Source organism: Ovis canadensis, chromosome 3 (genome assembly GCF_042477335.2).
Source record: "Ovis canadensis isolate MfBH-ARS-UI-01 breed Bighorn chromosome 3, ARS-UI_OviCan_v2, whole genome shotgun sequence".
In the NCBI taxonomy this organism is placed as follows: domain Eukaryota; kingdom Metazoa; phylum Chordata; class Mammalia; order Artiodactyla; family Bovidae; genus Ovis; species Ovis canadensis.
The window spans coordinates 78,147,803-78,162,566 of NC_091247.1; the positions used below are offsets into that span (position 1 = coordinate 78,147,803).

General features: G+C 50.9%; 1 protein-coding gene across 1 annotated transcript in view; it reads right to left on the minus strand.

Moving 5' to 3' along the window:
- EPAS1 (endothelial PAS domain protein 1) overlaps positions 1-14,764 on the minus strand; it is a 93,885-nt gene that overhangs the window by 26,453 nt on the left and 52,668 nt on the right. The window contains exons 3-6 of the mRNA XM_069583408.2: positions 5,994-6,145; positions 5,496-5,580; positions 1,633-1,751; positions 1,338-1,543 (exon numbers count right to left, since the gene is read on the minus strand). Coding sequence (XP_069439509.1) covers positions 1,338-1,543; positions 1,633-1,751; positions 5,496-5,580; positions 5,994-6,145 — 562 coding nt within the window. The remainder of the gene's footprint in view (positions 1-1,337; positions 1,544-1,632; positions 1,752-5,495; positions 5,581-5,993; positions 6,146-14,764) is intronic.

Consider the following 14,764-nt stretch of genomic DNA (forward strand, 5'->3'; position numbering starts at 1 on the left):
AGCAGGGAGACAAGCTTCAGGGGAGGACAAGGACAGGGAGCAAGATGGCAGCAGGAACAGAAAGCCTCTCATCAGTTAGGGGGTTTCTGCTTTTCAAAGCACTTCCATGTCATCACTCATCTTACAGTGATTCTGTGAAACAGGTGGGGGTAAGTGTGGATTTTATAGAAGGGGAAGCCACGATCTCGGGGTTTCTGGAGAAAGCTAGAAGGTGAGAGTGGAATGGCTGGAGCAGCAGGGAGTTGCCCCAGGAACTATGACTCCGGACAAACGTGGTGATTCTGGACACTGCTGAAAGCTGGCGTCAGGTGAGGAGGTCCCCAAGGGCACATCCTATCACGCACTAGATGGCGGGCGGCAGTGGCATCTCCTTGAGACGGGCCTGGCCTGTCCCTCCCTCCCTGATGGCAGCCATTGCCCATGGCATCCTTGCTTCTTCCACCTCCTGATGCACCCATGTGTCCAATGTCCAGGCACAGAGGGGAGGGCAGAGGCCAGGCAGTGGGGAGGAGTCAGAGCTGTTCTTCCTGCCCCTCCCATGACAACTCAAACCTTTTCCCTACCTGTTTCGATCTTTACCTTGAGGTAAAACTAGAATGACATGGATTATATGTGTGGCCTTGGGTACTCTTTCAACTACTTTAATAAAGAAGTAATTTAGGGTGGGAATCACAGCTAACACTGAATACTTCCTATCGGACTGGAACTTAGGCCATCTCACTGCATTAAGGCTCTTAACCACTACAATCTCCCATAAGAGAATTTTCCAGTTGGGCCTGGCTTCGGGGATTGGAGTCTGACTTGGTTCCCTTCATCAAAAAGCCTTCCACCCGGGGCTGGACACTGGCTGGAATGGAGGTGGCGCAGGAGCAGAGGCTGAGGAAAGAGCTCACTAATGGAAGAGAACACACAGGAGTCACGTGACTGCAGAGCAGCTTCCAGGCTCCCAGCTGGCCTCGGCCCTAGGTGTGCTGATGGAGACCTCTAGACCCTTTTTTTCTGGGGAGCGGAGTGGAGAGAGGCTTGGAGATCTAGGAGTCTCTCTCTCTCTCTCTCTCTCACACACACACACACACACACACACGGAGTCTCTCTCTCACACACACACACGTGTGGAGGAAGATGTACACACCACCTCCATCCACCATGACGACAGCTGCACTCTAGAACAGCTCTGGGCTGACAACAGGGGATGGTCCAGTACGACCCTTGGCAGCATTGGTGGGATGAAACTGTGACCTGCCCCCAACAATACAACACGTCAGCCGCGGGCCCGCCTCCTGACCACAGGCACAACCACAGGCGCATGCGCACCCACGCTCCCCGCCGGGCCCCACCTGTCGTCGCAGTAGGTGAACTTCATGTCCATACTGTGGCGGCTCAGGAAGGTCTTGCTGTCCAGTGGGATGTCCATGTGGGACGGGTGCTGGATCGGCTCGCACATGATGATGAGGCAGGACAGCAGCGGCTCCTTGCAGCCGCAGAGACTGCTGTGAGGGGGGCAGTTGCTGTAGACCTTCACCTGGCCCGTGCAGTGCAAGACCTGGAGACCAGCCGCGGAGGGTCAGATGTGAGGCCGGGGGAGGGGCGGGGGGGCACCCCGGGACTCCAGACCCAGGCCTGACGCCCTACCTTCCAGGTGGCTGACTTGAGGTTGACCGTGCGGCCTCTGTTGGTGACCGTGCACTTCATCCTCATGAAGAAGTCCCGCTCTGTGGACATGTCTTTGCTTTTCTTCCCAAAACCAGAGCCTGGATGGAGAAGGGTAGTGGAGCCAGCTGAAGTTAGTTCTGTTTGTAGTCAGAAGCAGGGCAGTTTTTCAGGGGTGTGTATGTGTGTATGTGTCTGTGTGTGTCCATGTGTGTGGTCTGTGTATCTGTGTATGTGTGTGTGTGTCCGTGTGTGTGGTCTGTGTATCTGTGTATGTGTGTCTGTGTGTGTGGTGTATCTGTGTGTCCGTGTGTGTGGTCTGTGTGTGTGTGTCCGTGTGTGTGGTCTGTGTATCTGTGTATGTGTGTCCGTGTGTGTGGTGTATCTGTGTATGTGTGTCCGTGTGTGTGGTGTATCTGTGTATGTGTGTCCGTGTGTGTGGTGTATCTGTGTGTGTGTGTCCGTGTGTGTGGTGTATCTGTGTGTGTGTCTGTGTGTGTGGTCTGTGAGTGTCTGTGTGTGTGGTCTGTGTATCTATGTGTGTGTGTGTGTGTGTGTGTGTCCATGTGTGTGGTCTGTGTATCTGTGTGTCTGTGTGTGTGTGATCCTTGAGAGCTGCCCTGAGCTGTGGATCAAGGCTCCCTCATCTCCAGCCTGTCTCCCCTGCAGGGTGAGCTCCTGAAGGGTCGGGGCTATTCCACGGTTTCATTTCCCACTGCACCTCTACTCTGCAGAGTAGTCAGGTGATGTGTGACCATTGGCCATGATCTCAACAAACCTCTCCCCTGAGTGGGCCCCATAGAAGGAATTCCAAAGGGACCATCTAAGCAAGATCACAATCGCTCAAGGGGATAAGCTTCTCAGGTGGGAAATTTCCCTTAGATGCCCCTGTCTTTCCCCCATTCCTGTCCCTCCAGTGCCCTACTGTTAACCCACAGTGGCTGTGTTCAGGATCCCACACCATGTGCTCCCTTTCCAAAGTGACACAGGTCAAGGCTCATGGAACACCGCTGGTCCAAATCTCCTGTAGAGAGCAAGTTCACCTTGAGGATTAACTCAGTATGGATCATACCCCTTCTCGGCCAGAATTAAATAAATCATAAAGACAAACAAGATTGCTTCCTTCCTTATGGTCTCCAAATAACCTGCCCACTCAAAACTTCTCCCACTGGGGGAAAAAACAGTGACGACTGCAGTAAACCCCAGAGGTGTCCCCCATCCGTGTCTAAATTCTGCCATTCTGGGCCTTCCAAGGTGCACTCCCGCCCGGCTGCCCAGCATCTCAGAACAACCCAGAGCCTTGTTTCTGGTAGTCACAACTCCCCTCTGGGCATAGCCTCCGGACTGAAACCCCCAGGGGTCAGTGACGAGTGGCACAGCCTCAAGTGGCTGTGTCAGATGAACTGTGGTGCTTTTTAATCTGTCATAAACATCAAAAGAGAGGCCACCAAGTAACAGGCCAGACAGTGAATCTTTTTCTTTTTCTTATGAGAGGGTATTCCTCCCCATCACAATCACAAAATCATCTCTCCCATACTCAATGATGCTTTTCACAATTCTAGCTTCCATAGGTGGCATTTGCACATCATGAGATGTTCTTGTCTCTTGGGGTCTGGACACACTACCAGGACCAGCTCAGGTGCTGTGCAGGAGTGGGCGGGAGGGACTCATTTGTGGCCGTGGCATGGGTTATGGTTGTAGCTTCCTAACCTGTTAACATCGGGATTTTCCCCATCCTGTCATTTGGTTAATCTCTCTGAACACAGCTCCAATCAGATTACCCCATCTCTGTTCAAAAACTTCCAACAGCCCCCTCTGTCTACAGGATGAAGTTCAAGGCTCAACTGCCGGCCTTCAAAGCTTTCCACAAGTAGCCTCACAGCCTTATCTGCCTCTGGGTGCTCACACTAACCCTTTGCTTATAGATCACGAGTCCACTCAGGTCAGCACCTTCAAAGCCTTTGCTGATTCACTGATTTTGATCCCAAGTCGTCAACACAGGGACCGAGAGACCTAACATTCTACTCAGATCAACAGAGTAGAGTCATGCTGAGTCACAGCACTTGAGAGCGAAAGGTCCTGGACTTTGCCTGGTCCAACACTGTCACTCTGAAGAGAATGATTCCCAGGAACAGAGCGATGAAGGGACTTGGTTCAAGTTGTATGATCAGACAGAGACTAGGTCAGAGGTTGAACTGACCGAGAACCCAAGGGTTTCCAGAGTAGAGAAGAAATAAGAGACTTTGGGGTTTTCTCAGGCTTCCAGTGCCTGTTTTAGAAAGGGATTCAGAAGGTCTGGCAGCCTTTTTCTCACAGAACTAAACAAGACTTTCTTAGTAACACAGAGCAGACAGTGAACAGCCCTGAGAGCTCCCCAGCCTGTGCCTGACCAGAGCCAGGTGGCCTTCAGGAGGGAGAGCAGAGGGGCTGGGGGAGGAGGCAGGGGTGGGGGTCGGGGCAGGTGGTGGGAATCCTGCACTCTGCAGGCTCAGGTGGTAACAAGGGTAGAAGTAGGCTAATGAAATGTATGCTTTTTCAGCATGTGTGATAATAAGAGCAAAACCTTGTAGGCTTGATACTGCCACCTTGCCTCTGTCATTCAGGTTGGATAAGTACACGCTCCATGTCAGTGACAGGTGAGAGCTATAAAAAGGGATGTTAGACTCGGTACAATCTGTTCAGGGCAGAGACTGACTCTCAGGTTCAGAAGGGACCTTGAAAGACATTGAATCCCTTTTTCTTAAAGCTTCAGTCCACTTGACAATATGTCCATTAGAGCTTTTGCGCAACTGTCCCCAGTTATGAGAGATGAAGCAGCCAGCTCCGACTGTCCCTGAAAAGTGCTTTTTGCTTGTATGGGCCCTTCCTTCCACTGGCACCTGCGGGAGCCCCCGCAGGTAGAGTGCAGTGCACAACACCTTTCAAACTTTCTCCCTCAAAGCCGCCTGTTCCATTTTTTATCACCCAGGGACCAGGCTCCTTCCTTGGCTCCGGTGGTAGCTAGTCTCTAAAGGTGGTCCCAGGGAGCCACATCTCACAGTATCAGGGCCTGGTATAGCCCCCTCCCACAGTGAATGGGCCAGGTCTGTAACTCACTTTAACCAAAGAGTGGTGCTGTACCAGTTTCAGGACTAAGCCTTCAGAGGGCCTGGCAGCTTCTACTTTTGCACTTTTGGGGAGTCCTGAGCTCCCCAAAAGGGAGCTAAGAATATAAGTATAAGAAGTTTGGCTACCCTGGAGAGACCATGTGGAGAGGAAGAGGCTCTGATACCTTATGGAGTGAGAGAGAGCTCCAGCCTCTGGCTACGCCACAAGGTCCCAGAGGTGTAGGTGAGCCCTCTGCTTATCCCATCGAGTTGAGCCCCCTGACATCACATGGAGCATAACCACCCATAGAACCCACCGAATCATGAGAGACTATAAAAGCACTGTTTAACCCACTATGTTTGGGCAGCCTGTTACACAACCAGCACACGGACAGCTGCAACAGTTCCCATGAACATTTTGGCACAGACAAGCTGATTGGTTTGGATGGTGTCATTCGGAAAAGATGCTGGACACTCAGGTGATGAAACCTCCTAGAGATGGTGTCCTAACCCACAGGACTGCCCTAGGAGTGTGATCTCAGGCACCACAAGAGCCAGCAAAAGATAATTCTGAGTACTAGGTCCTTTCAGGGCCCTTGATCTCATCTCCAAAGTCCTGTTGGATTTTCTGTGGGTGTCTGTTTTTTCTGGATCATGATTGCCATGATTTATCGATCCTACATTAGTACACAAAGGGGAGGCAGGTCCCTTCCCCACGTGGTGTTAAGTAGGAAAGAAACACACCAAAAAATACCTTACCATTTTTGAGACTCAAGTTCTCACGGATCTCCTCATGGTCACAGGGATGAGTGAAGTCAAAGATACTGTGTCCTGTTAACTCTACCTGTTTCAAAAAACAAGGCTGGGCTCATTATTCCTGACACTGAAGAAGTCTCCAGGAGGAAGCTGGGCCCCCTTTCAGGTTTGGAGAGAGGGAGGAGGCTGAGTCAGACCTTCTCATATTCCCCCCGGCAGATCCACAGACACACAGGTGTACCAGAGGTCATGACAGACACGGCTGACAAGGGGGGCCTGCAATCCAGCTGGCAGAGCTGTCTGCCAGGATAGCCACCGGCAATGCTAGCCCAGTGCCAGGGGCTCTAAGTTATTTCTAAGGTTTGAGGCTTGAGATCAGAGAGGAGGAGGGTGGGTGCATGCAGGGAAAGGTCAGGAGGGAGGTGATCAGAATCTTCCACGAATTTCTACCCCTAAATGGAAACATTTTCCCTTTTTGAAGGAGCCCGAGGAGGGTGTCACCTGTGTGAGTCCCATGAACTTGCTGATGTTCTCCGACAGAAAGATCATGTCACCATCTTGGGTCACCACGGCAATGAAACCCTCCAAGGCTTTCAGATACAAGTTGTCCATCTGCTGGTCAGCATCGGCTTCAGATTCATTTTCAGAGCAAACTGGAAAGACAGGGGGTGGGGTTGAACAGTTTGCATCAATGTGGGGTTAAAGCAGATGTGACTGGTGTGGATGGATGTCTTCCAGGGATGGCTCAAAGGCATCAGATGGATTTTTCTGGAAACACACACTGCCAACCACCTAAGTGTCCATCACATGCCCAAGGAGCAGGCATCTGATGAGCACCACTGCACGGGGGACACCCTGCTGGGGGCTTCACAGGCAGTACAGTTGCGGCACTGTACCTGTGGTACTGGCGGCAGTGGGGTCACTGATGTCAAGGCAGTTACAGGAGTAGTCAGGATGGTCATTTTTCCCTAATGGATGTTGAGCAATGACGGCATATCAGCCTATCACTGAGAATGCTATGTAATCTTCAAAACACCTGTGGGGTAGGTCCTATTTTTTTTTTTTTTTTGTCTTATCTTACAGATGAAGCCCAGAGAGATTAAGTCATTTGCCCAAGGTTATAAAGGTTGTGGACTCAGGCAGATGAATCCAGAAGCCACACTCCTAACCATTCATCAGCTTTGGAGTCAAATAACCACTGACTCTATTCCTCCTATTAGGTTATGGCTCTAACTGACATGACAAAGAGTAAGTGAAAACCTCTTTGAATGTCAGTTTCCTCGTCAGCTAAATGGAGATAATAATGCCCATCTCTTGTAAGGATTAGAGAAGTATGGAGAATGCCTAAAACGTACCAACTAGCATGACTTCTCTCCCTTTCTGGCCCCTTCTACACACCGTCACTGCCTTCAGATTCCTCAGACCCCAAATCGGGGCTAGGTGGTACACTAAGCCACAAATCTAAGTGAAAGATTCAGGGTGACAGAGCTGGGTGCCCAAGGGGAATACAGTCAGTGCTGAAGGGTTCACAGGAAGAGGGGGTTGCTTTGAGGCGGTCAGAGACAACTGTTCAAAGAAAGGCATTAGAAGAGACTCATGAAAAGCAAGTATCTCTCTGTTAAATGAAAGTAGGGCTTTCTGGGCCTACTGGCGTGGGCAGATGCTGGAAAGCATGGAGGAGGCAGAGCCTGGAAGGAACTCTGCAGGGATGAGAACAGGTCCACCCGGTGGAAGAAAGAGGGTCTGTGCCCCAGGCTCTTTGACTGGGCTTGTGAGTCCAGCAGCCTGGAGGAATGGCATCTCAGACCATTGCTTTGGGGAGATTCATCCGGCAATGGCATGCGAGATGATTTGGAGAGAGTGAGGATCAGAGGTGTGAAGCCACAGGAGGAGGCTGCTGTGTTAGTGGCAGGCTGTGGAGGTGGTTGCTAGGGGCAACCGAGGAAGGCATCCACTCCCCAACCACTCTGGGGGGCCCTGGCCTATCAAGTAGACCTCTGCTGTCTGCAAAATGTAGCCTCAGCTCTGGCCCCAGCGAATAAAGCTCTCAGGCCCCAGACCCTTGGTTGTTACTGCTCAGACCACAGACTTTAGTTCAGCACTGCTTCTCCTAGCTAATTATTTACCTCCAAACATACATTTACTTATAAAAACTTGTATTCATCCACTACAAACATCAAGCCAAGTATGCTTACCTTAATTTGCAGAACGAGAGAATCATAGAATAACTTGTCACTTATGAAAGTTAATATTCACTTAACTAAAAAAGAAGTCGTTCGAACTGAGACTATTGGAGGGAATGTAAAATGCAATTGAATTTATGGGCCACTTGGCAAGAGACATGTGGATGCTGTGCAATAAGGTTCAAGGGCCTTCCTGCAAGGGCACTGGATTTATTTGGTTCTCTTTTCCCTTGAGCCCCTAAATTTAAGCTCTGGGCCATACACTGTTATTCCTCCAGAACAAATCCAAATTAGGAGATGTTCCTACTAAGGGGCTTCAGTGGCATCCCTGGGGACTGGCCACCTTCAGGACACAGCATCAGTGACTGGGCTGGGGTCACTGATGCTGTCCAGGGACAGGCGACCCTTCAGAGCCAAGAGCTGGGCCATGCAGAGTGTTATCCTAGTGACTTCCCTGTGTTTTGCTAAAATGGTAGAACAAAATGAGGGAAATTCTTTCCTCTTCATACCCTGACTCAGGCAGCTAGCCTATGGGATGGGAGACTGGGGATGGCCTTTTACCATACACATGCCCATACCTGTTCCCTGCTTAGGGTCCTTGCCAACCAACTGGTTAGCCGAACTGATGATAATGAACCAGAGTTCTAGGTGTGGGTGGTGCCATGGCCTATATTCACACTCCTGGTTAACACCTAAATTTAAACAAGGGCTTCAGAAGAGACCACGACATTACCTAGTGCTTTCAAGGTGGAGCAAGCACCAGGACCACTGCAGGACTTGCTAAAACAAGGATTTCTGAGACCAGAGCAAAGTAAAAATGTGCGATCTCTCACTGAAACATCAAACCATGCCCAGGGCCCTTCTAATGGTGGAAGTCCCCATGGGACTGCAGAGTCACAGAGAGCCATAGAGCCAGCCCTGGATGGGCCCTGTGCCCAGCATTCCTGATTCAGGTCTCAGGTTGGGGGCAGGGCTTCCCGGGTGGCTCAGTGGTAAAGAATCATCTACCTGCCAATGCAGGAGACACAGGTTCAGTCCCTGAATTGGGAAGATCCCCTGAAGGAGGAAATGGCAACCCATTCTTGCCTGGGAAATCCCATGGACAGAGGAGTCCAGTGGGCTACAGTCAATGGGGTCACAGAGTCAGACACGACTGAGTGAGCATGCGGGCACGCAGGTTGGGGGCTGAGAATCTGCTTTTCTAACAAATTCTCATATGATGTGAATGCTGGTGATCACAGGTAGAGACCATCACTGCCTTAACTGAAAGTCCTATAAGCCACCCTAATGCTGCGAAACGGAGAAGGCAATAGCACCCCACTCTAGTACTTTTGCCTGGAAAATCCCATGGATAGAGGAGCCTGGTAGGCTGTGGTCCATGGGGTTGCTAAGAGTCAGACACACTGAGCGACTTCACTTTCACTTTTCACTTTGGAGAAGTGAAGTAAATGGCAACCCACTCCAGTGTTCTTGCCTGGAGAATCCCAGGGACTGGGGAGCTTGGTGGGCTGCCATCTATGGGGTCGCACAGAGTCAGACATGACTGAAGTGACTAACCAATGCTGGGAAAATCAACATGTTTTGGCAAGTGGTGACCTATCTGGGGGACATAAGGAGAGATTTTCAGCACTGTTAAAAATCACACCACACAGGTGAGCGCCTTCTTCAGACAGCAGAGGCCAGTCCTGTGATTCCTGGCCTAGTGAAAAGATTTTTCTTCTCTTCAATTTCTTTGATCTCAGTGGCAACACTGACTTCAAAATCTGGAGTCATCCCAAGACAACCTGATTTGGGTTAGCTAGGCCCAGAGGAAATAGTTCCGCTTAAAGTTTCCTGTTTTTAACAGTTCCAGCACAGCCAAACTGGTTTCCATCCGTGCCCAGTACACTTGCTTCCAGGAGGTGGTGAAATTGGCTGCAACAGCTGGCCAGCTGGACTACGGGAGGGAGGGAGAGGGGCACACAGAGCCCATGAAGGGAAACAGAGCATCTCGGGACTGAAGTCACAATGGCTGGGGGACCAGGAAGCCAGCAGGCCAGCCCCCTGAGGACCTGGAAACAACGGGGCCTCTTTCCTCTGTGGAATCATTTGCTCCCAAAGCACCTGCCTATCCTCCTGGGGACTTCGGACGGAACCTGGCCAGCTTGCTGTCAGCTTGGAGCTGAGGGCTGAAGCTGTGGGGCCGGAGGCAGCACTTTACCCAAGGGGCTAGGGCTCCAGGCACATCACCTGGCTGAAGACGGCCCTGCCTTTCCCCTTTTCCTCTCTCATGGGAGCATCAGGTCTCCTGAGGGGATCACTAATCTCTGACTCAGTGCTGGGCACACAGACAGTTCACTTGCCTACAATGCAGCTATCACACTCCTGCCACATGTCTGCCCCATGCTGGGCACGAAGTCAGGCCATCTGTCAGCAAGTGTCACTTACTGGGTGCTCAGCCCTGTCCTCGGGAAAGTCAGGTGTAAGAGCATCCTTTCCCCAGAGGAATCTACAGACCAGTGGGGAAGAGACAGATAAGCTGCCGTAAAGTTGCACAACAATCCGAAAGAAACCCTCAGTGCCCAATGAAGAGGAGCACACAGTAGGTGCTTGATAAACCCTCAGTGGACTCTTTAAATAGCCCTGGGCTCCGGGTCCCAGTTACTTGCTTCCCAGGACCCTTCAGGGTCTGACCCCCAAGAAGAGAAGCGGGTCATGCAGATCAGAGGCACTCTGCAGAGACTCAGTACACTGCACCCGAGAGCACAACAAGATTCTTTCAAGCTAAAAATAGCCCCGGTAAACAGGCTTTGATGACTCCCCACAGCCAGGATATGCGCGGGCTGAGGTTTCGGAGCACTTTTTCCGGAGCACCGCGCATTTCCTTCAGGCAGCACCGCCTGGGTGGGGTTGGACCTGAGGTGGGGCGGGGGGGTGGGCAGCAGGAGCTGGGCATCTGGGGTGAGCAGGCAGTGGTGGGGCAGATGCTCCTGACCGGGCCCCTGGGGCCAGGCAGGCCATCACAGGTGCTGCTGCGCAGGGTGCCAAGGTGATTTTCCCTCTGTTCCTACTCTGAGAAGTTCCGAGTATTCTGACTGGTCTCCAAACCACTCTGAAGTGATCCTCCTGGGGCATACGTGCTTGGTGGGCAGTCACCCCGTAGTTATTATCGAAGGGGCTTCCCTTTCACACTGATTCTTCTCCTCGGGCTCTGCTGGGCCCTGGATGTGCTGACTGCAAAAGCAGCCCCGTCAAGCCATGAGGAAACAATTTTTTAATGGTTTATCTGGCCATCAGCCCCACCTTTAAACGCCACCATCACCAGGTAGTAGGCTGGAGTTACCCTCGCATCTTTGGCAGAGGGCACTGCGTCTTATCTGACCTGTGGGCCTCCCAAAGGGCCTTGAAAGTCCACCATTAGAAATGCATTTCTTTGTCCTGTACATGACTTACTGTCCTGTCTTACCTTTCTATATGACCCCTCATGACATACAGCACAGGGCTGGGGCAGCAAACACCTGCTGACGGGCCAGACTTAGCAAATTTAAGCTAAGGGAACGATCTGAACAAAGTGTCTCTAGAAGAGACTGTACACCAGGGGCTGTCAGCGATCAAGATCCCGGCATGAGTCAACATTTCAGCTCTTCTCCAACAGGACAGAAAGAGGCCTTGGTTTGGAGGGTGGTTGGGACAAGGGGGTGAGACAGAAAGAAAGGGGAGAAAGCCTGGGAAAAGAAGTCTGAAAGAGGGGCATAAGAAGACACCAGAAACCATAGCTGCCTCCCCAGTTTCACCTCTGCTCTCATTTTCCTGCATGAAAAGGTCATGGTAAAAAGCTAAAATCACTTGTCCCACATTTTAATGCCTTTCCCTTGGCAGTCTAGAGAGGAGGAAATCATCATCTCTTATTAAGAGCGATGTCTTCACTATGCAACTGCCAATGAATTAATCATAAACCTGACGTTTGTCTTAGAAATGCTGCTTCCCATTGATCTCTAGCTCTTGTGTCAAATGAATTTGATTTTTCCCTCACGAGTGTGTGTGTGGGGAGCCAAAAATCAATTTCATAGTGAAAAGCCAATTTTGCATATTTACTGCTGTCGAAGGCCCTTCAAGTGCAGGAGTGACCCTCATTTGGGTACAGTTTGTGGGGCTCCTCTTGAAAGAGGATTTAAGACAATCAAGTGGCATTTCCACTGATGTTCCCGTCAGAATGTGTTCTGTTCTCAGCCCAGCGTGGAAGCTAATATCATAAAGCTATTGTTTCAGTTTGCTTCCTGTGATACAAATCTCAATCGGCCGCCGAGACTCCCAGCCTGAATTTCTCAGCGCTGAGGTTTCCTCTCCAACATTCCCACACAGAACAGCCTACTGTGAAAATCAAAGGGAAACGTGTTACTAAGTAAAGAAGAAACTTCTCTAAAGCAAAACCTGGTCTTTTTTAGCCTTTTGAACTCTGAGGTATGCAACCAGCTATTTCCTATCATAAAGGGAGCCAACATCGACGCTCACCTTTGTTAGAAATGCTTCCATCATGGATCTGTGGTTTATTTTGACTTAGGAAGGCTTGGCGACTCTGCATTTTGCTAGAAATTGCTAGAAGGTAGTAAGAGGACAGTAAGGGTTTACACTGGGTTTTCATTTACATCATTTTCTCCCAAAAGCCTATACTTATAAATCTTTTTCTTGATCATAGTTGGTTTTACCTCTAGGCTGTAACTTATTGAGAGCCTAATACATGGCAGCAAGAGGATAAGGATTTTTATATCCAACATCCTTGGACAGCACTGCAAGTGAGTACCGGCAGCCGCTTTGTGCAGCTGAGAAAATGAGCTGGAAGGGTGGTAAGGAGGTTTTCACAAGGCTGCAGAGAAGAAAGGCAGCCTGACTGAGGTTCTAGGGAAGCTCTAACTGCCCACAAATCCTGTACATCTTTTCGTTGCGCTGCAGGTTTTAAACAAGCAAAATATGATTAAGATTGTCTCACATTCAATTCCTAAAAACATCGTCAATAACTGGTCTAAAGAGTGTGTGGCAGCAACTGTGGAAGAGGGGGCACAGAGAGCCATCCGTCACCTCCTCCCTCAGGTGAGGCATGTTTTATGAGAACTGCTCCTTCAAGGACACCTGGACCAGATGACCAAATGTGGACACTTTTTACCCTTTTCTGTCATTTCTTTCCTCTGGACTGAGAGGACCAGAGCCAACATGCTGAGTGCTCCAGTAGGTCCCGGGAAAGCCCAGCCAGAGGGCAGGCACTTTGTGTCCACAACTTGCAACAGGCCCTGGGCAGGAATATGTGAGGTCTTGCTGTGGCCTCTCTGGTCCCATCTCCCCAGGTGTGTCTGGACCACAGGGGGCTCTCGCCAGCACACTTGCAGGCAGACATGCTCAGAGCCTCTGACACACGTCCTGTCCAAGCCAACCCTGAACCACTGAGAGGGGGGTGGCTATGCACGGGAGAGCTTGGAAACCCAAGGCCGTGCACCGAGAGCAAGGGTAGAAACAGCCACTGAGTGTGTAAGGATCTCCTACAGACCCCACTGCTCAGGGCCAGCCCCCTATGCCTCCGTTTAACTTTGGTTCCCCACCAAGGAAGACCCCCTTTCTCCCCAATCACCAGGCCCCATCCACATCTTCAGGTGATGACGACCAAGTCTGCAGAATGCTCCTGCCCTCCGTGTCTCTGTTCCACTGGATTCAAAAGGACTTGAACTCCAGGTACTAAATGTGTGCCTTTGCAGCAAAGTTAACTTTTCTGTGCCTCACTTCTAATCATCTGTGAAATGAGCAGAAACATCCTCCAAGCTGAAATTCAATCAGGATTAACGTATTACTCCTTTTGGGGACCCCTGTTGGTGAAGGAACAGGGGTGATGGTGGTGAAAGGAAGTAGTGATGAACCCAAAGAAATCAGTGTCTAAAAGTAGAATTTCATTTCGTGTCTCAGAGTGGAATTTCAAGTACTGGAACAGGGAAGATGAGATGCTTCTGGGTGTGGGGAAGGGGTCTCCGTTTAGTCCTTAAGTCCTCCACTCCCTGTTCTGTGCAGATGGAAAGATGATTCCAACACGGGCAGACACTGCCCTCACCTGTCCTAGAGGAGATGCTTCTTTAAAGGACACAGGTACACCCATGCCCTGCGATGGCACCTCCAGGCCTTGCACTTCAGTCCACGGTTCCCTTTCTCTGCAGCATCTAAGACACCACGCCTGCCATCACCTTGCACTGCTTCTTTCAAAGTATTTTGAGAGCAAGGTTTCACCCTGGGTTCTCTCCCTCCTGTCTGCTCTTTTCTGAGATGCTTTAGATTTTCAGGCCAGGGTTAGCCCTCCAACCCCTGGACCCACAGTGCTGTCATCCTATTTTCTGAAAGTCTTCCCCCCATATCCTTCCTGCGCTCCCGGGCCCAGAATAGCACATGGCGCTCCGGCTTCCCCGCCTCACAGTGGATTCCCTCTGTTCTGGGTTTCCTTCCCAGAATAGCCACTGCATAACAGGATGGCAGAGTCCACCCCACTCCAAGGTACATGGCTCACTCGGGAAAACTGAAAACCAAGCATGAGAGAACTCCCCCTGCTGCCCCGCTCTGCTCACCACCTCGGACGTGGCTACTGACGGTGCCACAGCTGGGTGGGGGCGGTGGGCACAGAGGGGCGCAGCCCCCTGCCCAGTTCCCTTACAAAACTGGCAGACTAGAAAGGACTGACTGTCTATCTGTTAGATCTGATATTGGCAGAAGCCCCAGGCCTCCTCCTTCTGGTCTGGACTAACAGGAAATGGTATTCTGAAGAAGATGAACTCAGGCGGGAAAAGGTTTCATGACCTTGAGACTTGCAGAGATAGCAGGGAAGGTGAGAATTCGTGGGTTCTGAGGGGAGATGGTTATCTGTCCGGGGCTCCCCAGCGTGGCTGGGCCTGTGCTTCACAGACATTATCTCAGTTTATTCTTAAAGATACCCCGAGCAATAAGTATTCTAACTCCTTTTACGGATAAGGAAACTAGGGGCACAGACGCTGAATAATCTGCCTGGCATCCTGGCTAGTAAGAGGGAAGGGTCACATGGGCACACCTCTGCCTTCTGGAGAAGGTGGCCAGCAGACAAACACT